Consider the following 22,934-nt stretch of genomic DNA (forward strand, 5'->3'; position numbering starts at 1 on the left):
GCTTCCTATTTGATACTCTGCAAAGTAAGCAAGCGTCCTGACTCCCTTCAGGGACATAGCCTTACAGTGATCAAACTTATCCCAGTTCATTCAGAACAGCACACCCGAACACAAACTACTACTTACTGGCCAACAAAGACTAATTGGCTAACAGTACCGAAACTACTGGATATTTTTAGAGTTAGTGAAGGCAACACCAGTTTTCTGCTATGTGTGCTTTTGTAGCAGCTGCCATACCTTCTGGTTTTACTGAGATCTTGTCAGACTAGATAGTTTCTGAAGATTGAACACCATTATTCACTCTGGATAGCGAACGTAAGTCAGAAATCAACTCAAAATAGCTCTGTTAAAAAATGATAGTTACCTGATTTGTAACTTCTAGTGTGTTGGGATTGTATGTGGTGATGGCATGAGTTCCAACTGAAAAGACTCGTTTATACCTAGAATACAGAAGACTGTTAGTTTCTCCAGACCTCACAGAAAAACCCTGTTGAACAGCAAAAATTATGTTAAGAAGCTATGTACAACTCAGTGTTAGGACATGGATATGGAATTTTCTTTAAGCTGTTAGTTTGCAGTTCACCCTTACAATATGTTAAGCTCCTCTGTTCTACATATCCATAAAGGGGGCATGCAAGTTAAATACTACTCAATATAGTTCCTTATACATATCTTTTCCTACATTATTGGCTAAGTCAGGAACAAAGACTCTTGGAACTTGCACTGGAAAGTACTATCAGACCAGAATAAATTCTAAAAAGGCTACACAGATAAGAAAAAAGATATTTCTGCAATACTCTAAAGCACCTGTCTGCAGCTCTCTCAGACAACAGTTGTAATGTGAAATAATCCAATTTACACACCTGGTCACAATACTGTAACAAGTCAAAGCATTACTATGGCCAAGCCTAATTTTCTTCACCTTGAGGAAAACTAAAGACTATTAAACTCAGAAAGACTCAGATCACTGAAGCTACAGTTCAATACGCAGCTTGTCATTGTGCATCGATAGCACAGATATGTTAACTGCCATAGTGCTTAAAGAACCGCTGTAGCAAGGTAGCTGCTTGCATTTCAGGCATATCAGAAACAAGCAGTAGTGAGCTAAAGCTACGAAAAATTTAGATGCATCAAGTGCAAAATGGAAGCCTTACCATGGTTTCATTTCCTAGACAAACTTCATAGCATATCCCGAACCAACTCCTTATATAGAAACTATTTACAGATTTCTGAATCAGAAAGTTTTGCAACATAACTAACCAGAGTTTGAAACAGTAGATTATTACTAATCCCTTACTACTTGTACAAACTTCTTATTCTAGTGTACTTCTATCTGGAAGCACATCCTGCCCAGAAAGTCAAACCAGACCTGAACCAGAGTAGTTCTAGTAACTATTCTCCGACCAAAGAAACAGGATCTGAACATGGATGCCTTTCTCAAACCAAATAAAACCACTGTGGGTAGCTGTCCATATTAAAACTGATTCAGTGTAGCAATTCAAGTTTCAGTTCTGGGTAAACTGTGGGTTTGCTCGGGAAAGAGGAGGATAGGGTCAATCAGATGGCCGACTAACTAATCTGGATCCGTGCCATACTAGACGCTGCATCAAGCAGTGGGTCTTTTCTTCCCTCTTTCTCTGCATTCTTGTGCTGCAGTTCCTTCTTCTCTCTCACTTCCCAGGTCTGCAACACAAGCCATCATTTCTGTGTAAGGTCAAACTTTGCATGGGCTTCAGATACATTAAGAGCTGCTCCCTCATGTTATTTGACCTGTCCTCCCTGGTCTCATAATAGCAAGGCCAAGAGTATCCGACACAGTCAATCTCACAAACCTCATTCCCAACCATTTTCCATTATTATTCAAACAAACTGGTACAAGTTCAAGCCATTACTGGCCCAAAGGAGTTTATCTAGGAATTAAAGCAAGTGTTTATTTTCTTCAATGCTTAGAAAAATCTGTAATATTGAAGCAGCCTGCCACCTTAAAGATGCTTAATCTATTTGAAAAACCTATTTGTTTTTCCACGGAGTTGAATTTTCCTTATTTAAAGATGCAGGTCAAGAGAAGTCGTAGTAATGAAACAGAACATCTGAAGTTACTCTAGCTGCTAATAATCCCATTATATTCAGTCTGTCTAAGAACATTCCAGTTCTTGGATCATAAGAAAACCAACTTTTGAGCAAACCAACTGTTCCCTCTCCTCTTGTTGCACAATTTCGGTAGGTGTTCTGTCTTGCATTGATTTACAAATAGGGCTTGTTTATGCTGTTCTAAAGAACTTATTACTTGTGATAAGTTTAAGCACTTTATTACTTCTTTAAGGTTCTGTTTACTCAACATATTAAAGAGCTTCACAGTGCTTTGTGGCAGAATCAGGATCTGCAATGATCACACATAATTGAAAAAAATCAGCTTCCAAACATTATAGCCCCTTCCTTTTCTCCCCTCACACTCAAGCCAGCATTTCAAGATCTAGGAAGCATATTTATTATCCAGCATTCTTAATACGTGATGTGACAAGGAACACAAGACAGAACAGCAGATTTATCGAGTTACCACTTCCTTCATCTTCTCGCCCTAGGCAAATTCAGAAGACCTAAGTCTTGTTGCACGAACAGAGGACTCAGAAGTGAGTTCTTACACATGGCCTAAACATACTCTTGTCCAGAACCTCACGTTTAAATATGTAGAAAAATATTTATACCTCCAGGCCTTGAAGACTTGACCATTAATTATCTCTCAAACTACTCTGCAGCACAGTCTAATACCAGGCTGTTGAGAAGAAGAATTTGAAGCAAATGTCCTCTTCCCAGTAAAAAGGCTATTGCCTATTCACTAGTTTCTTTGAAGCACTATAGAAGTCAGAAGTTACACTCTTTTTAGTCAGGATGAACCTGGTAGATTATTTTTATACCACCACACTCAAGAGAAAGACAGTGTTCATTAATTTTACAGAATTACAGATCGACACTGGAGCATCATCATCTGTACTAGTAGAAAATACTTCAACTTCCATGCACACAGCCCATATTCAGGAAAGTGACAAATCATATGATTAGTCAAAGTGATTCAGGCTCATTTAGCACTACACATTAAGTTACTGCTTTTTTTTTTAGGTTATCCATAGATTATACTGAGAATGTATTACTATGAACTGAGTGGACTTAATATTCAAATACAAGCTAAAAGCCATATAAGCTTCTGCTGCAACACAACAAGAGGCAACTACTGACTAAATACTCCTTTCCCCTTCATTATGTGAGAAGTACAGTGCCACTGAGTTTTTAAACTAAGCCTCTGTTTTAGACTTTAGACTGAGTTTGAAGTTCTGTAAGACTTCATAGTTTATCAGATCGCTACCAAAGTTCAACATCATATTACTCTTAACTTCAACAGCTTGCATCATGTAAGATTACAGACTTTAACGAAAGGCATTGGGCAGGAGAAGCAATCCGAGTTCTATGTATTTAATTTCCACCAAGTGGCTCAAATCATATGCACGCTAAATTTGCACACATGCCACAGGAACTTCAGAGGAAGAGACCAGATACTTTCTGTTGGGCAACAGAAAGATTAAGAGGGACAAACTGTTCTAATGTTCTACCCCAACATAGTATTTTATTATTACTAAAGGAAATAGTTTATTCATGAATACCCACATAAATCCAAATGCATTAATCTTAACTCAGGTAAGACCCAATTTATACAAGTATTGGCTAGGATTCTAATGACATAAAACTAAATATTAAACTATATTTCAAGTCAATCAAGAATCTGTCTTTGTAGAGGAAAGATTTTTGCCCTCAGACAGCTGCTCAGTCTACTGTGGACTCTTGAACTACCCAGGGCTTGAATTTTTGCTTACAAAAAGGCAGGGAGCTCTGATTAGAAGAGAAGCAATCTCATGGTTCTTCTAAACACAACTGAGAAAGATCTGTGGCTGTGGCTGCCACTCCTTGCAATCCCATCCTCCTTTCCTTCCCAGCATTCCCAATCTTTGGGTAGGAAGAATTCATGAAGTATCTATCAGCAGACAGCCAAAAAAAAAAAAGCCAGTTTCAACTTACTGGTCAGATTCATACATCACCTCTCAGTATAATCATTAGAATAAAGCAGTACTTATGCTCCTGAGGCGCAGACAACATACCCTCTTTGTTCTGTTGATGTTTAAGTAGCAAGGAAAAATCCCAGTTCCACAGCATTACTATGCATGTGAGAAGGAACAATGGGTAAGGATACCAAAGAAAGTCCTATGAAGCTTTAAAAGGTATGCATAACAGCTGACTTCAAACACAGTATAACAGATACCAGTTATGCTAGTTTAATGGATAGGTTTTTTAGAAGTTCCCTAGCTTTTGCAGACAGAAGCACCACTGAAAATTCATTTTTAGATCCAAGAGCCCCCATTAGGGATGAAGTTTATTTCTAGTAACAGAAGTCTTCAAATAATCTCAGTTAGTAGTTTAACAGCTAATCTATTACACAACATGTTAAGTATATGCGTGGACTAGTGACCCTCATCTATCAGAGTATATAAGACATTACTCCTCCAAGAACCCTTTCTGAGAAGAAGCGTTTCCACTTTAAAATTAGTGCTTTATATAGTAAGTTCAAGAGACTCAGAAGCTGAGTAAGCCAGGTGGTCCATTTCAGAGCTACACTGAAGTGTGGGAACATGTGCAGAGGAAGGCTAAAACACAATGTTTAAAATCCAAATTGATTCTAGTGAAGATGCATTCAGTTCAGAGAAAAAAAAACCCAAACTTTAAAAAAACCAAACTTTAAACTACTTACTTTCCCCTCCATGAATGTTTTGTTGTGTAGAAACAAGCAAGATCTCTATTTTCTCTAATTATATTCATTCTGTGCCAAGACCTGAAAACAAAAGAGACACCCTGTTAGTACTCATGACTTTCATTTAAAACCAAAGTTCACTAATCATCAATATGCTTCAAGACAAAAAGACTTTAGTTTTAAACACTCAAGTCACTGCTTTGTCAATTCCACGCAAAAAAATATTAGGAATGCTAATGTTTATCAAACAATGCATGGACTAAGTTGCACATGGAGTTGAACATGAATTATTAGTTTCCCCACTGATTTTGTTACACTAGTTACTCTTTAACAGTACCAGGTTATAGTAATTTATGCCCCATTATTTGTCATGTTATTGCAATCACACTACTTTTCCTGCATCTCTGCACATTCAGATTCAAGTGTATTTTATGTCATCTCCAGAACACCTAACTCCTGAAAATTGTGTAATATCAAAATGATTTGAGTACCCTGCGTCCATAACTCCAGTTAAGCCAGACTCCTATTGTGATTTTTAAATAAACAGCAAGGAGAAACCTGGATAGACGGAACAGCTTATTTTCCAGCCTGAAATGGAATTTGAAGTTGAGAAACTTACTTATTAGCCAAGCATTGTGATTAAAGAGCTAAGTACCCTTTCTGTGCTGTAAAAGTTTAAGCAATCCCACCACTAACATCTTGACATGCTTATTCACACATGAATACCTATTCCCAAAACACGTTCAGGAATTTATTGAAACTTGCCCACAACTGCTTGACCGGATCATTGCTTTAGGAGCTGCTCAGTTCTAAGCAATGCTTCTGAACGCTAAACACTATCTTCCACGATTAAAACGGACGTATGTAGAGTACTTGGGAATTTAACTTCCCTTTTGCTGCACTTTGCTGTTATTACATCTACAAGGCACTTAAGTGGATGTACCCTGATTTACGTTGCAAGAGTGAAGTTGTCACTCTCAGTTTACTGCTACAGCAAGAGTTTTATTTTCGAATGTGTCAAAACAGGCTTCTTTGCTCTTGATTACAGACTGGTACTCTCTCAGATTTACAACATTAATGTGGTGGCCTCCCCAAAACATCACACACTTAAGAAGCTAACCTGCAAGAATTCATATTCATAGCTGAAGCAATGCTAAAGTAATCCAATCCCAGCCAGTACCCCACTAAAGTTAGACTACAACCCCAGTTATCTTTTTTACATTCAGCCAACTCTCCTTGATTTGGCAAAGGAAGATTTCTCATTTTGAGATGGATTACCTGTAATATTAGCTCATTGCTAATTTCTACCCTCTACAACTTCAGGCTATTTTCTTTCTGAGCAAAGACTGCAACAGTTATGTAGTCATGAACATGAAGAATGGATAGCCTGACTGAAACGAACTTGAGAATTCCTTCCCTCAGGTGAAGAGCCAGCACAATCATCACTACCTACTGAAGAGAACTTGTGGTACTGTCTGCCTCTGGAAAAAGACAAAAGCGGTATTTACATATTTCAGTGACTCAATCTTTGAGTCAAGCTTTCAGAGTTAATATCCCATTGACTTGTGGCAAGTTAAATTCCCTAAATCCAGTTTTTTGAAGCAAAGTTTCATGAGGAATAAGATATTCACCAGCATTATTCCTGAAGTTCTCCATTTTGCCCAGTTTAAGAACTACGTTGTATTATTATTGCCATGGATAAGCATCAAAACAGTACACCATTTGTCCAAACTACACAGATCTTCCTGTATAGCAGCACATTTTAGATCCGATAATTCTGCGTTTTGAAGTTACCTTTCAGAACAAAGTGCCAGATGTTCAATCTTCATACCTCCCTTTTTAAGCTGTTTTCTTGACATTGACTAATGTATTAGTAAAAATAAAATAAAAGCCTTATAACAAGACTAGCTCCACTAAGTATGGGATTATAAGATCTACTTATTTGTAATTCCAGTTTCACCAACACCGGACAACTCTGACCAGCTCTATTAAGTCTCACAGACCTGAACATGACGTGCTCTAGAGTATTTAAGGCAAGATGTTCTCACACTTGCCAACATCTAGTCTTAATAACACGGAACTGAGAAACACTCATTTATGAACTACCAGTGGCTTCCATTAGTTTTAACACCAGCATCTAACTAGATTCAGGATACTGACACATGAATTATTGTACATGCAGTGGAAGTGACAAATTCACTAGACTGCTTTTTTGCTTAGATTAAAACAATTAAAATCATTAAGCTTTGATGCTTTACTCACTGTGCTTCTGGACAGTGATTGTAACCATCTCTCCCACTGAGAAGACTAGCACAGAGGCAATATATGCCAAAATCTATTAAGTTAGTTCTTGTACACGTTTTCTTGTAGTTTAACAGAGAACAAGGCTAACAATAGCCTAGTGTTCTGAGCTGCTATGCTGAAGTCCAGCAATCATTTTTCAGTTGTCTTTGGTGCCACAGTAAGAGCAAGATGAAAAAAAAATAGTTCACGTCAAAGACAGACATTTTAGAACAAACAAAAAAGTTCTCTTCCTTCACTCATTCTTGTAGAACCAGTGTAACATCACTCTTACTATACTATCTACAATGTGATATGTTGTAATTCTAGTACCTGCGACAGTATAATCGTTGACTTGGCAGAGCACATCAGGGTTTATTGTTAATCAAGTTTAGCCAAATTGCCAGTGTAAGCCTAAGCAGCCTACTTAGTCATATCATATTAATTTCCCCAAATAAGAGAACATTCTTGTCACCTTTATCTCTTCCTCCTGTATTCAAGATACCTTTAAAAAGTTGACTGACTTGACACAAAAAATGGAGTTAAATTTTTATTTCACTCATAAAAGCTTCCAGGACAATAAGGCCCCAATTTTAATGATCATCTTAGTGTCTTGGGGTACCTGATAATAGAAAATCACAGCTTCAAAGGTTATTTTGAACATATTGTGGTACAGCTATTAGATATCCCATACTCATGGCTCTCAGAGGTTTAATACTAGAGAAACACCTAGTTCGGTTGTTTTATTTCTACTGGAGCAGAGGCAAGAAGTACATTGAAAGTAGCAGTTTATAAACACGTTTCATCTGGTTGAGAGAGCGAGCATGCTGAATGCAAAGCATGATCAAATAACCTGAGGTTCCTGCAGGCAAAACATTGTCCATGACTTGCAACTTCTTTTGGGAGCCTAACTAAAGCACTCCCCCAATATCTGGATATTTTAGTTAACTTTTTCACAAGACAGAAGTTCAGCAATATCTTCCTATTTCTTTCTTGTAGTACTGTAAGTAGCAATGAAATAGCTTTTGGGGGAAGAGTCGAAACCACATTTTTTATGTACTGCATGTAGCAGAAATAGCAACCCCTAAAATTAAAGGGCCTGAACTGCTGCCAGGACTCCCCCCGCTTCAGAGTTCAAGCTAGATGAATAGGTATATTACACAAGCTGTGTTCAACTTGCATACACTTTCCACTTTTCCAGGATTTCATTTTCTTCAGATGAAATTACCATCTGGGAAAACAGAATCTATTTCAGGAAACAGAAACAGTTCAGTCTCTAACACTTGAAGAGTTAGAAACAAAGCTGTGACCTTGCAGGCATCAAAGCAATAGGCATAGCTGTAATTACACATAAGTATCGCTCAGTTTAAATAAAGTTAGAATTTTGGACATGGGTTCAAAGTTTAGTGCAGAATTCAGATTGACTTTTTTCCTGATCATATAATTCCTCTACTATTACAAAGCTTCCATATCTTTAAGTGAAGGTTTAACCTATACTAAGGTAGCACTTCAGAGCCCCAAACAGGATTATTATTCTATTCCACTGGGGGGGAGAAGTAAGAGAAATGATGATAAGAAACTGAGAATTCTTTTTAAAAATTTATTCCAGCAAGGCTAAAATACAAGGTAAAGTTCCTGGAAAGTCTATACTACACAGGGACAGATACTCACATCAAGCTCAAGTGTGACTTCCCTGAGAGAGAGAATACATACCAAGAGGATAAAAACAGAGACCAATTGGAAAGAAATTAGAGCAAGGCACTGAAAAAAACCCAAGGTTCTGTTAATCTGTGGTTCTACATATCTACATTTTAGCTTAAAGGTCTGAAGCCTGATTTCCAGTCATCTAGTCATGTGTAGCTTTAAAGGAATTATTTAAATAAATGAGTTTTTCTGCACTGAAATGTTTTAGCTGTCTAGGTTTCAACTGCCTCTTTCACTGCTGTGTGCACTAACTGGCAGAGTTTTGCCTTCAGACAGATTCTTTTTAATCAAACACTACACTTTTTCCTCTTCCCTAAACTCCACTCTGCTCTGAAAGTACTACAGCCTAATTAGCTGTGGAAACCGAGATTTCTTCATCTGTTGTGCAGGAACTCACAGCCCTTTTTATAAAGGGGAGAAAGACGAGACCCAGTAGATCCTTAAAAGAGGATTAGTCCAGCCTGCCTCACTGACAGCAGCATCATCACCTTCAGGATGCAAACAGGCTGAGAATTTCAACCTTACGACTACCAGAAATGATGGTGACAACATTAGTGCCCATCCTCCAGCTGACTGCTCCCATTCCCTCACTGAGGACCAGTGCTGAGGATAACCAGAATCTTCCACATTTGTTTTTTTCTCTTCCATCTACATTAGCATTCTGCTCTATCAATGAACCAATGTGATGAACCAGCTAGAAGGTGAGTATCAGAACAAAAGGGTTTACTCACTAATGGGGGGAAGAAAAAAAAAAAAGGCATTCCTTTCAGTTGTAGTTTAACCATCTTGTCATATTTCTTCCAAATATTGTTCTATTTTAAGTTTTATTACTGAGGTCGGATAATTGTTAAGTTTTTAGGGTTTTGGCATGAGAATAGTTTTTTGGAAGTAAATTGAGAGGTTAAATAGTTGAAGGTTAACACTTCAAGATACAGTTGAATGCCAGGTGAAGAATTATTTTATTCAGTCAGTAAGCTTCATTTACTGAGTTTCAAACACAAGTTAAAAGAAAAGTCACCTGCTCAGTCTGAAACACAGATCTGGCCCTTAAGACCAATCCCCAGCATATTGCTTAAAATCTGGAAATACACAGTGATTCAGTCCCTCAGGACAAATACATGTTTGGAAACTATGAAAAATACCACATGACACCCAGAGGAGCGAGCAATACATATGAAATAGATCTTTTTAGAAATTTATTCCAGCAAGGCTAAAATACAAGGTAAAGTTCCTGGAAAGTCTATACTACACAGGGATAGATACTCAGCTCTGAGTCTCGAAACACTTAGAAATTTGTTGCAAGTGGAAAAAACTGTCAGTAATAATGGAAAGGAGTCAGTAATTTCTGGTTAAGTGTTCTGGCATCGACCACCTATAGCAGGCAGGAATTAGACCAAGATGCGTATCTATAAACTGAAGCAGGCTAGAGGCAAGCACAGTTTTTACATCTATAATACTGCTCCTGTTATTTTGAACTAAGCCATGGCAGACTGTTTGAACAGCATCTTCTTAACTCAATCCAAAGATGAAACTTGAATCACTAGCAGTCCCTTTGACAGCCTTCCTCCTTTTCTATGTATCTCACCACATGCAAGTAGCCTAGGTAGACAATCTTCTAATTATCAAGAAGAAAAAGGCTTTGACTTCAAAGAACTTAAGTTGTAAAACAAAGAATATTTTCTGAAATACAGAATTATTTAATCAGTGCTAAGTAAAAGGAAACAAAGCAGCTATCTACTCAACTTCATCTTCTCAGACTCTGCCATATAACTTATTTGTGAAAGAGCACAAAAGAAAAAAGGGAAAATACATTTCAGATTACATTCACTTCAATAGCAGCCACAGAGCAAAGAATAAGTGCATTAGTAGGAAGACTCCAAATAAACTTATATGCCTATGTTTCCCCCCAAGCAGCATGCTCAAACATTCCCTCGGCTTGAGGGCACTAAGCTGAAAACAGAAAAAGCCCTCCCCCTGACAACTGAAGCACTAAGACAACATTTTTACAGCCCAGAGCTTGGTCCTCAGTAGAGACAGCTATCAAGGTGCAAGCTCCACAGGCGAATCTATCCCAAAGACTGTTGGCAGCTCATCGCAGACAAAAAACCATTTAGTATGCCTACTTGTTTTGACTTTCAGAAAACAAAAAGCAAATGAAAAGCATCCATGGGAGAAATCAAAAAAACTCCTGGAAAAATAAGCACATTAAGAGTAGATTTTCTGGAAGATACATTTAGTTCTGCTCATGCTCTTCAGGCATGCTATTACCACTCATAAAAGAAATAAACTCTCATCTCTGTGAGAGCAAGTCTCCTCCTGATCTCTCCCACTCTTCATAAATTATTTCCCAAAGCATCTCATGATGGGTATATTTTGATCTGCGTCCAGGAGAAGAAAAACAACGCATCTTTCCTTAATGGACACACTAGTACTCATCTAGGAAAGAGGGCAGTTTCTGCCTCCCGGCTACAAAATCTGCGCCAGGTGCAGAGCAGTGAAGCACCAGGCAGGCTGAGGCTAACGAAAAAGCCCAGCCTCTCCTCTGCTGGGAGATACAGGAAGAAAATGGCTTGAGAGCGGCTTGCAACAGAACAGGTAGCACACCTGGGACTCAGGGCCGCGCAGGCCGGCTGCTCACCGCCCCCGGCCGCCCCCCACGGCTGGGGCAAGGAGGGGGGGGCTGTGCCGGCGGAGCCATCTGCCCCCAGGCGGCAGAGAGCGCTGCCTCCGGCCCTGCCCCCGCTCCCTCACAACCCCAGCGGCCGGGCGCACCCCCCACCCGCTCGGCCTCCAGCGGCACCTCGGCGCCTAACGGCCCCGCCCGGGGCTGTGGAAGGAGGCGGGAGCCGCCGCCGCCTCCTCATCTCCCCCCGCCGCTGGGATTTACCTCGCCGGGAAGCAGCCCGGACCTGCCGCCACCAGCACTGCGCTTCCCGCCGCTGCCGGCGACAAGGGCGAAGGGCCACCGAGCGGAGCCCTCACCCTCCACGCGGCCAGGCGGCAGCCGCTGCACCTCTCCCAACTCCCTCAGAGTCTGGCGCTGGAGGCCGCCATCTTAGCTCCAGCAGCAAGACCGCCCTCTCGACGCAGTCGCCGTCAAGCCCGGGGCCGTCACGGGACACGGTCAGCTGATATACTCCTTCCGCGACGGCCCGGCCCGGCCCGGCCCGCGGAGCCGCCTCGCCCACCTTCCTCCCGCCCCTTGCCCCCTCCCCTGCCCTGCCCTGCCGGGAACCGGAGCGGGGAAGTGGAGGGGAATGGTGGGGAAGGGTAGGGTATGGTGGCTCCGTGCGCATGCGCAAAGCGGCCGGGGTGCAAGGTTCCCCCGCCCCGTCACCTCAGGCCTTGGGGCGGGATCGAGGGCGGCGGGAGGAGAGGGAGAGGGAGAGGGAGAGGGAGAGGGAGAGGGAGAGGGAGAGGGTGAGGGTGAGGGTGAGGGTGAGGGTGAGGGGAGAGGAGAGGTTGGGGCTGTGGCGGCAGCGGGGCTGCGTGAGGCGGGTTGCGGGGGTTGCCCAGGGCCGTGGGTGGCTCTGCTCGTCTTTTCGTTCTCTCTTGTATTTTAACAGAGTTTTTAGTCTGTTGCTCTACACTAGATCACCTAGTTGGGGGCCAAGTTTCCTAAGTGCCCGGCTCCTGGAGTCTTGTGATGGTGTCACTTTGGGGATGTGGAGAGCCACAGCACTGCCAGTTTTCCGTTCCTTCCCGGTACTGCATTTTTGAGGCCTGGTGCTGGTTTCATGCTCATCACAGAAGTATGTAGCAAACGAGAGAGGTGCTTTAATTACACACAAAGTGTTAACTTGCCTGTGGTCTCCTTTTTGGGAATATACGTCACCAAGCCACGAAAAATCAAAAAACAAAGTACACTTTTTAATTATGCATATTATTTGTGTGATTGTAAAAATAATGTTAAATCCCATATTAATGTTGCTGAACCGCTGATTTACGTGGTTGGCTAACCACCCTCAAAAGTTGTTACGGGACTCAAGCTCTCTGTCAACTTCACATATTCTGTACCAGTTGCCAAAGATGTTGTAAACTACAGCAGCATTACAACAGCTTGCCATGATCTCCTTGAAATGCCCACAGATTGACGTAAATATTTTGAAATATGACTCACATTAGAACAAGTGAGCTTACCATGCCTTTCCTTTAAAATAGTGTTCTTAAAGACTGCAAATGAGAGAACTGAGGAACACATTGTGACTGAAACTAATTATCTTGGAGAAAAAATAAGATTAAAATCACAGGCAGTATATTGCTATTTTTTAATATCCTTTTCATTGTCATATAAACTATCCTTCATGTCTTATATTTTACAGAAGATATTTAAATACTAAGAAGTCAATCTTTTGATAACTCTAGTCCTCTGATCTGGGGCACTGTGGTAAAATAACGCTGATGGGAAAATAACATTACTCTGGGGAAGCTGATAAATTACTTTTAGTCACAGAACTTTGAGGGGGGAAAAAAAGATTTAATGTTTTATTAACATACTAGGAATTGCAGAAGTCTAATTCCAGAGGGAGATGATACGATTCAGAAGAGTTTCTTTGGCTGAGTGCATGGAAGAATTTTTGGAGGGGCTTGGAGGGATTTTTTTCTGTTCTTGTTGATTAGTTGGAGGATTTTTTTGTTCAGGGCGTTATATTTTGTCTTAGTACTTTTTTTGTGTTGTTAATATAGGTAAGTGAAATACAGCAAGTAAAGCAACAGCTTGTTAGGTGTTTATTACTTGAGACCAAAGAATGACATTTGCATAATGAAATGGGTGTAACAAACTAAGAATCAATATTTTCATAGCCAGATTTTAATCAGAGAACATAGATTATGTGTCATCATGTTTATTCAGCTCAAGCTAGTATTTCTGTAATAAACTATGTGTTTACCTGTCTGTTTTCCTTTATACACTACCTCTATTTTTGGGCATGCTTTCATGTAAGTAGTGATGTTAACTTTGGTTATAATGCACAAGAATGATAAAAGGAAAGGAGGATACAGATTAAGAGTGAGAAAATATGACAGAAAGTGGAATAATCATTTTGAAATTATTATTCACAGAAAAAGCAAACAAGAAAGGCGTATTTAGCAGTTCAGACAGGAAGTTATGGAAATGATATTGTACAACATGGTAAAATATCTTTCAGAAATTAAAGTAGATCAGGATTTCATAACTGTTTAATTGTAAAGCATGTGCAAAATTATAATTGTGTGCAGACAACAGCATTCTAGTTTTCTTGGTCATTTTTTTCTTGTGAGGTGATACTACTGGATATTTTTAGAGATAACAGCTTTGTTTTTCTGCTTACCTAAAGGTTTGTGGAAAGCCTGGAATACAGATATTGTATTTTAACACCATCTTCCAATTTTAAAGTTTACAATTTTATTATTAAAAGCTATTAAAAAGAAAGTTAACAAAATCCTCACTCTACTAATGTCAATGGCAGTTTTATTATTAGCTGTGACATGGGTAGTGTTTCACCCTTAGTTTTCCCAGTCACTTACAGAGTCAGGAGCCATATTAGAGCCATTCTCATTATTAAAATAAGAATAGCAAAGCATGGTTTTGCTGCCTTCCTGAAAGATAAAATGTTAAGTTGCTTCAATACACTTTGGAGAAGCAAACCCATCTTCATTACTTCTAGGTCTTTCATCTGAAGAAGTACTGCAAATGTCAATCTGACCTTGTCAGTTTAAATACTGTCATTTGCAAAAGAGTTCAGACCACCTCTAATCTACAGAACAAGGTCTTTCCTTACCATCCAGTTACTGAAATCCAGAAGGAATAAAGAGTTCCAGTCCACCACTAAATAATTAACACTCCACTGGACTATTTCTGTGATCAGCACCTGATCTGAAAGACTGTGGTTTAGGATGGCTGAACTCTTCAAGCCCACTACAGTGCAGATAGAGTAGAGAGCCAATGCTAGGATTCTCTGCAGCAACAGTAATTACAATGGTTGTAAATACAGCCTATAATAGCAGAGCTCCTATTACTTTTAAAACAAATATATTGTGGTTTATAGCAATTACAAAGAACAAGTTTCTACCCAGCCTGCACACAGCAAACAAAGGGCAAATTAACTCCCTTTCCCACTACTGTCTCAAACGATGAGGCAGAATTTTGTGTCAGCTTTCTGGAGGAAGGAGACATTCCTTCACCTTTCCTTGTCTTACAAGAAAATAAGTTGCTAGTAGAATTGGGAATAATTACTTCACCTTCTTATTCACAACATACTTACAGTGTAGGAGGGTGCAGGACTATCCACTCTGAGACTGACTACTGTTTTTCTGCCATAAAGTGATGGGGATCTATCCAGTCTTCTTAAAGATTTTATCCAAGTTGTACGCCACACCTTAGTATAAATTTAGGATAATTAATAGGGGAATATGCTTTATAATTGTATTTTTTTGGTCACCAGATAACAATAACAATAATATTTTGATGCCTAATTATAGGACTTGACTGATAGAGGATAAGAGAAAGATTTTGAAAGCGACAAGGGGGAGGTAAGTGTACAAGTCCCACCTGAAAGGAAGAAAGTTCAAGTTACCTTTGAAAACCTCTCTTGTGAATCTTGTCACTTTTACTCCTAATTTGTTGCAGATGCCAAAATACAGGTTACACGGAGGGCCTTCTGGGAATCAGACCCACGTTACTGGATCAGTCTTTGTTCTACTCTTTGTTATCCCAAAGGTGCATTAAGACTATGCTGACAGTTTGCCAGCAGTTTAAAGCTCACATCAATTTTTATGTATCTTGACATACTTTGTCTAAAAATAAATGCAGATAATATTGATAATTTATCTTCTCTGTGAGATTAATTAAAAGGTAACTTCTGGATGCTCCCCGTTAATAATTCTGTATTTCCTGATAGGCTCGTTAAGTCATAACTTGTTTGTTATCTCAGCTAATAGCTTGACAATAACTGCAGCCTAAGCTAATTAGCTTCATGATACTGTTACTGAATTTTGTTGAATTATTAATAAGGAGCATCTTCAATACAGTGATTCATGCTAAACTGTGTTCATATTCATACCATTCCTTTTGGCTACAATAAGCCCTTCTCTTCTGTTTGGATAATCCTTTCATTTTGGCATCAACATACGTGCAGTAAATACTGACGTATTAACTTTTGATCTCTTCATCCACCCATAGCCCTGTATAACTTGGTCTTTTTGGTGTGTCTTTTGAAGATTATCTACAGATTATCTTTTAACTCTTTTACCTTCCAAAGGATAGGTTTCAGTATGAGTTGCAATCCAGTCTTAGTAGTTTATGTGGGTATATCTGATGTAAGTACAGTGAATGTGATAGATTTACTTAATACCTCAGATGTCATTCATAGTACAATGTCTTTTCATGGACCTTAATAGCAATGGACGATGGCATAACAACTGTTGACAGAATTACGTTGTTTAAAAATGTGTAGTTATATTTTTTCAAAGGAAAAAGTGAAGGAGAAATGCATTGTTTATGGCATGTAAAAGAAAATAGCAACTGTTTCATAGAGAAAGTCCGTAACTACCTTCTCTTTTGACTGCATTTAGCCAGGTTGCCTACATCTGAAAAAACTCCATTCACACATGTTCTGTGGAAACCTTGATAAAATATGACAATGAAAATTTCCACATACTTACTTCATCCTGAGGATGCTTCATCTTAGCATTGCAAGCCCACTTAAGGTAGACTGCTCTTGGGAATATCTGGCTCTTGGGGACGATTTTGTGATAGAAGGTACTGAACATGTCCCAGTCTTTTTGTCTTCCCACTCTTGACATACAGCCCATGCAGTGGAATGGCCTAAAACACAGAGAGGCATTGAAGGAGGAGTAGACTGTGAGAAAAGCAGGGGGCCTACTGGAAGAAGAAATTAGAGCATAAGAAAGGAAGACCAGAATTGGAGAGCAGGTGCTAGCTGAGGCCAACGTGGTAGGAGTGGGTTTTGCATATGGGAATCATAGGATGGATAAAGATCTTGGCACAGCTGAGAGGGGAGAAGGGGAGTGACCAGTTAGCTTCAACAGGCTATACCTGAGATCTGGGGAGATAGGAAGAGCTGTGAGGCCACAATTTTGGAAAAATTGAAAAAAATAGGCTATGAACAGAAGAAGCACTTATGTAGGGAGAAGAGGACTTTTTCTCAAGAAGACTGGTACAGGCAACCCACAGAAGAGGGAAAGTAAAAGGAGAAGAGTAAGGAGACAAACACCTAGATCTGGCATAGGGGAACACTGTTAGTGATACAAGTAGCTGAGAGGAAAGACTGGGAATGGCTAGGGAAGGAGACAGGGACTGAGCTGAAGAATGCTGTGAGGAATAGGAGCTCAGTCAACATAGGATGCTAGGAAGATACAAATGTAGAAGCAAGGAGATGGAGAAAGGGTTTAGCAGAGCAACAAGCTGAAAAAGACAGGGCAAGGGAAGTGGTACCCAGAATAGTCTGCTAAAATAGAACCCACGGTTTCACCAGGGTGACTCCAGCTGAAAAACCTAATGCCCAAATGTATTTAACATCCTCTCTAGTGGATGTCAACTTAATTCTGTTGCTAGTTGCTGTTAGTTCTCTTGTCAGACATCTGTGTTGCAGATCTGGATGTGGTACATGATATAATCCCACATCATAATTATGTGCATTTTTTAATAAACCTAGAGAATTACACATCTATACCCATAAACAGCTATGCAATATTGACACTATAAAACCAAAAGACTTAGAGTTATAAAATTCCAGAAGAGTAGGATTGCCCTTGCAAATAGTTGCATGCTTACTTAGCATTTGTTTTTTCCATGGGAACTTTGCCTTATTCACTTCACAAGATGAAAGGACCCATTGAATCAACATGTATGCGATACCGTGTTCTATCCACATCGCTCGGTTTGCTGGCCCGAGATTTACGTAGTGTACGCTATACGAACTCTATTATTCAAGCTCCAGATTTATTCATTTCCATATTGACATTTCTGTGACATTCTTCGTTATGCTATCTGAGTGCTCCAGGAACATGAATTAATTTATTTTCACAACATCCGCCTGCTTCTAATATTTGACTGGTTGAAAGTACGTTACTGTTTCTTTTTCTGTATATTCTTGTGTATAATTTCCGAGTACCCTAGCACAAGCTTTAAAAATCATGTATCTCTTACCAAAAACACTCCCCCTGTAAAGAAGCAAAATTGCTGTTTGATTCTCTCCCTGTCTCTTTTTATGGACAGTAGAACCAAAACAGATGATAGTGTACATTGCAGGCTTATTCAATGTATTGATCTATGTGACACCATGTCATTCCATGTTTTGCATGCTTTACATAGTTGAGAACATGCTCCTGCCTTATGAAAGTCAAACACTTAAGACTTTGAATTGTAAATTTCTTTGTCATTTTATCTGTTAAAGGTTGATTCTTGTGGAAAGGACTAAGTTAAATTTAAACACTGGCTGCAGAATAGGAATGCTACTAATTTGAGAAACTGGAGATTGACAGAGTGTCCAAGATTTATGTTCAGCAATTAAGGTAACAAAAAAAGAAAAGACTACTTCCAAAAAAGTGACTTTGAACACTGTTCAAAATTTTTCAGGAGCAGAGTGAATTAGCAGGACAGTAGGAAAATTCAGTTAGAGGGATTTTTTGGTAGAACTACTCAGGGAATCACAGTGATATCCCTTGAATCTATCTGTAGGTGCAGTGCCTTCCAGGTATTTAAATTTGGGCATCCAAACCAAAAGGACCTCTGAAAACCAAGCAACAGGTTCTCTGCTTAGGTGTGGCAGTTTTCATCAGCGAGAATTATGAGGGAGTCACTTATATATGCTTGATTCCCCACTGCACCCTGTACAGCATATAGAGGAAAAGTAAGTACTAATCCGCTGATTCCCCAGCCTGGGGTTAAATCCCAGAATTAGAAATAAGAGTGAGATTGTAATGCCCAACAAATATAATTGTGAACAAAGCAACAAATAGGAATTATTAACTTTGCCTGCAGTGCCTCAGAGAATCAGAAAATTCTTACTGTCTTCAAAGAGTAAGAATGTTCTTGAGAATATCCAGCATTTCCTCCATGAAAAATTGTTCATGAAGCACAGAGAAGGACAGAGGAGATTATGATGATGTAACTTGCAGGCCGAGCCATTGAAATTATAGCCTTGTGAGAAAGAATGTGAATCAGAAGCATTCTTTAATTTTTCCTTTTTTTAAAAAAAACCCTCCTATAGTCTAGTAGTGTGCTCTTTACCATTTAGAATGACTGGTAGCTGGGAAATGCAGACTAACCATGTGTGAATGATACAGCTGCAAGGTGGTTTTGTGAAAACAAGAGAACATTTTATGGCCTGGTAATGTTCCCCAGCTCTAATCCATCTATGAACAGATCACTACCAATAACAGCAGCAGCAATGAAAAGACTTCTGGCTAAAAAATCTAAGTTGCATAACATGTGGAAGTTGAACTGCTTTATAACAATTCAATCTCAAGCGTTATCTGTGTACCTGATAAAGACCCCCACCCCCAACAATAGCTTAATCCCCTATATGCAGGATCCGCAAACAGAACACATCTTCATAGTGGATTTTACCAAAGTATATTTAGTTTCATTAAATTTCAGTCAAACAACTGAATGCAATTACCTGTTTACTGGCAGACAGACAGTCCATGTTAGTTCAGATCTGCTTTGCTGAGCTGTGTTCAACTTCTCAAAGCATTTGACTGTTTCATTATGAGATTTCACCAGACACCCCTGGCTCCAGCACCATGGCACAGAAAATGGGATGCACAATACCTGCTGCTCTCCACATTTTGGCTGCTGCTACTTAAAAGCTACCCCTGCTCTCTACAGAAACTGTTTGCAAGTATTTTGAAGGTTAGTATAGCTTCATGTATATATGGTTTGTAGTATACGCATCTTATCTAGGCTGCTCTCTCCTCCCATCCCTTTTTTAGCATGGAAAACTGAAAATTAACTGTAGTGGCTTTGCTTTCACCTCACTTCAGTCAGAATGCCTAAAAATCATCAGCGATGCTATTTTAGACTATATTACCATGTGTAGCTTTACATCTTGGTGTAACTTCCCACCACGAAGGATGGCACACAAGGCCACCCTGTCCCTGCACGGCAGAGCTGGCATGTCACACACTGATGGCGCAAGGTACATCTGATTTAATTGCCATTTAAACCTGAAACTCCTGATGGAGCCAGAAAAGGCCTTGATCCTGGAGATGTGTCGAGCTAGCTGTGCCTCCTCCTCAATGCAGACAGATCTCAGATCTGAAAGGTCATGCACAATTACCCTGGAGTCCTTGACTCTGAATCTCCAGATAACTCCCAACCTCATGTAGGTCCTCCTTTTCCCCCTGACAACTTTCAGAACTTGATTTCAGTGAAGTACAAGATTTGTCCTTCAGAAGCACTGGCTAAAATGAGAGCCGGGACTTAACATGGAAAAAATCCCAACATTCACTCGTACAAATTAAGTAGCAGAAAGCAAACTGCTAGGAAAAAAATACTAAGCATGCCTCACTACGCAGGTTATCTGAACATTTCCAGACTCTATTTTTATTCAGTCCATGGTTTGGGACCTCTCTAATTCGGGCAAAATCTCCCTTTTTGTGATAATGGAGCATGTAGCAACTGGCATGGGGAATCAATTTGTATTGTGATTCTACTGTATATTACAATCATTACATCATGCTTGTGTTGTGATTTCAGCATGATGCTGTATCACTCTGCTAAATCAAAATCCAATATAATGTCACATATCTTCAAATAAGTAAATCTGGTATTAAAATTTTAGATGCTCCTGCCATCTCAGACCTTTTGGATAGACCAGAGCCTGTAGGTCAGGACAGGGAGCCGCCGAGTGTCCTTGGTACTACAGGGCCAGCAAGCTCCAGCTGGCCCACAAGTCACCAACCTCCTTGTCCCTGTAGCACCAAAGAGACCTGGGGCAAGCAGGATCCAGACAAACAGAGGCGAGTGGCTGCTGCCCTTTGAGTAGCGCACTGAGGAGGCTCTTTGCTGAGCCGTGGACCAGATCATTCAGCTTGGCAGGAAAAGGCAGCAGATTAAGAAATGGGTCACCTGGGACATTGTCTTTAGCACATGATTCATTGCTGGTGCTCATGCAAATGATGACACAATGGAGCCTGTGGAGCAAAATCACAGGGTTGAATCCACAGAGGTGGGCTCACTGGTATTCCCTGTAGACATATGTTCTCACCCTCATTGTGCACAGGCAAGAGGTCTGGTCATTTATGCGATTAATGTATTAAGCTCACTATGCAACACTGATGATCACTAGTGGTGGTCTGAACAAGGGTGGGGAATATCACTGGGCAACACACCCCGTCCTTGGAAGAAGGCGTAGAGGAGATGGGCACAGGTGATGTGTTTATCAAGCTCATGTTATGAGCTATTTACAGTGATAATCAGATTACATCCGTGTTAACAACAGAAGGAGAGTGTAGCATTATACTGCAATAATGCTAAACTCCTGCATTGCAAACCACAGACATAGAGAAGCTAAGAGTTTGTTTTTCCCGTGTTATTGAATGACATCTACACTGTAAGAATGCCAGACACAGTGAGTCAGAAAAAGAGCATCAGTCAGCATAATTTTCAGGCTCTTTCCCTTTTTCTGTAATAAGCAGAAGCAGGACTTTGGACATTTCTGTTTTCTTTTGGGTTGGTAGATTTTTTTTCTTCGGTCTTTACAGTTTCACCTTCATTTTCCTCATGCTGCTGCTGGTTTCAGTTTTCTCATTATGACTGAATCATCGAGTCCCTTACCAACTTCTCGGTATTGCAGAGATACCAGCATTTCAGCTTTCAGAAGTCTTGCTTCTGATGACAAAAAAGTATTTCACCTTTAATATCCTTAAAATTGTCTGTAATCAGATCACTGGGTTATTTGGCCGAATTAATGGAAACAGAAGTATATGAATCTGAGAAAGCACAACAAGCAAGGCAGAAATGCACACAGTAAGTTAACACCACTTCTAGCATCCATTTCAGGCGGTATATTATCCATATTATCTTCCCACTCCTTTTGCTTTGCTTTGACACAGATCGTGACCATCAAATACTATATAAGGCACATGCTGTTGTTTTTAAGCATAAGCATATGGATACTTATGTAATCTTATTTAGTGCTAGTTTGTAATGATACTATTAATGCTTGGGTTTTTGGCCAAATTTCCCTGAACTTCTGCTGTCCCATTTTTAGTGTAAGGCAGAGAGGCATGTAAGAAAAGGAGCTTGAATGTATCCCTATTTACACGTCTTTATTTCTGGAAAATATTTAATTATTATCATATTATACTAATAAAACAGGTTTGGATTATATGAATTAATTAGTTATTTGATAAATTACTTAACAGTGAACTGAAATTAGCTAGTATGCTTGTTTAATTACTTGGCCAGGAATTAAATGCTATCCGCTTGAGAGGAGGGTAGACTAAGATGTTTAAAAATGCTTGAACTGTCCCCCAATTGAGATGGTGTTGTAGCAGCCGTGAAAAGGAACATGTTCTCTATCATACAAGTGCAGGATTCTTTTGTTTCTGCTCTTCGTCCAAATTCCATGTCAACAATTCATTGTTCATTATTTCTCTTCCACTATTGGAGTGTCAAGAATAAAATTCATGAATGTATAAACCAATTTCATAATTGTGCGAGCTTTTTACTGATACTTTTTCTGCACAATCTGCAGAATAAGTGGTTTGTTACCAAAAAAGGCACTGAGCACGTTCAAACTGAATCTTTTATGAAGAGGTAATTATTTACGTAACACCAGATATGCTGATTTAATTACTTGCAGTGTGAATCTTATGATCTGAAGTGACCTGACCCTTACAAGAAAACTTTTCCATGCACAAGTAAGGCTGAAGTCAAGAAAGGTACAGAACATACTCTATACAGAAATAACCTAAAACTGAATTGTTAGTTTATTGCATTTGAATAAACTCAGCATTTTGGTAGTTGTTAAGAGAAACACAAGTATTTTATTTGTTTATTTTCTGCTCTTCTCTTATGTAAAAGTGACTAGCAATTATGTCTTTGAATATAAGTTGGTTTTCTCTCTGACCAGTGCTTAGAGATCTGGTGCACTCCATTTTTTAGGAACACTAATATAGTTTTTGACAGAAGCACGGAGTGATGACT

General features: G+C 39.6%; 1 protein-coding gene and 1 long non-coding RNA gene across 9 annotated transcripts in view; one reads left to right on the forward strand and one right to left on the reverse strand.

Moving 5' to 3' along the window:
* DNAJC13 (DnaJ heat shock protein family (Hsp40) member C13) overlaps nt 1–12,041 on the reverse strand; it is a 57,697-nt gene extending 45,656 nt beyond the window's left edge. For 3 of the 6 annotated variants that reach the window (XM_087769852.1, XM_087769844.1, XM_087769834.1), the window contains exons 1-3: nt 11,667–11,886; nt 4,796–4,876; nt 365–440 (exon numbers count right to left, since the gene is read on the reverse strand). In XM_087769852.1, coding sequence (XP_087625978.1) covers nt 365–440; nt 4,796–4,863 — 144 coding nt within the window. In that variant the 5' untranslated portion in view covers nt 4,864–4,876; nt 11,667–11,886. Of the gene's footprint in view, nt 1–364; nt 441–4,795; nt 4,877–11,666 lie in introns of all 6 variants that reach the window. The other 3 variants (XM_087769826.1, XM_087769817.1, XR_015707413.1) reach the window with 2 other exon arrangements.
* LOC148057589 (uncharacterized) lies at nt 11,789–15,610 on the forward strand. 3 transcript variants are annotated; one of them, XR_015707423.1, is made up of 4 exons: nt 11,789–11,902; nt 12,373–12,531; nt 15,239–15,289; nt 15,387–15,610. It is a non-coding gene; the product is annotated as an uncharacterized LOC148057589 (long non-coding RNA). The 3 variants fall into 3 exon arrangements; XR_015707417.1 differs by lacking the exon at nt 11,789–11,902 and adding an exon at nt 11,924–12,049; XR_015707416.1 differs by lacking the exon at nt 11,789–11,902 and adding an exon at nt 11,977–12,098.
* Nucleotides 15,611–22,934: the final 7,324 nt, after the last annotated feature.

This window comes from Nipponia nippon, unplaced genomic scaffold (genome assembly GCF_047370975.1).
Source record: "Nipponia nippon isolate SJK-2023a ecotype South Korea unplaced genomic scaffold, ASM4737097v1 scaffold_1, whole genome shotgun sequence".
Taxonomy (NCBI): Eukaryota; Metazoa; Chordata; class Aves; order Pelecaniformes; family Threskiornithidae; genus Nipponia; species Nipponia nippon.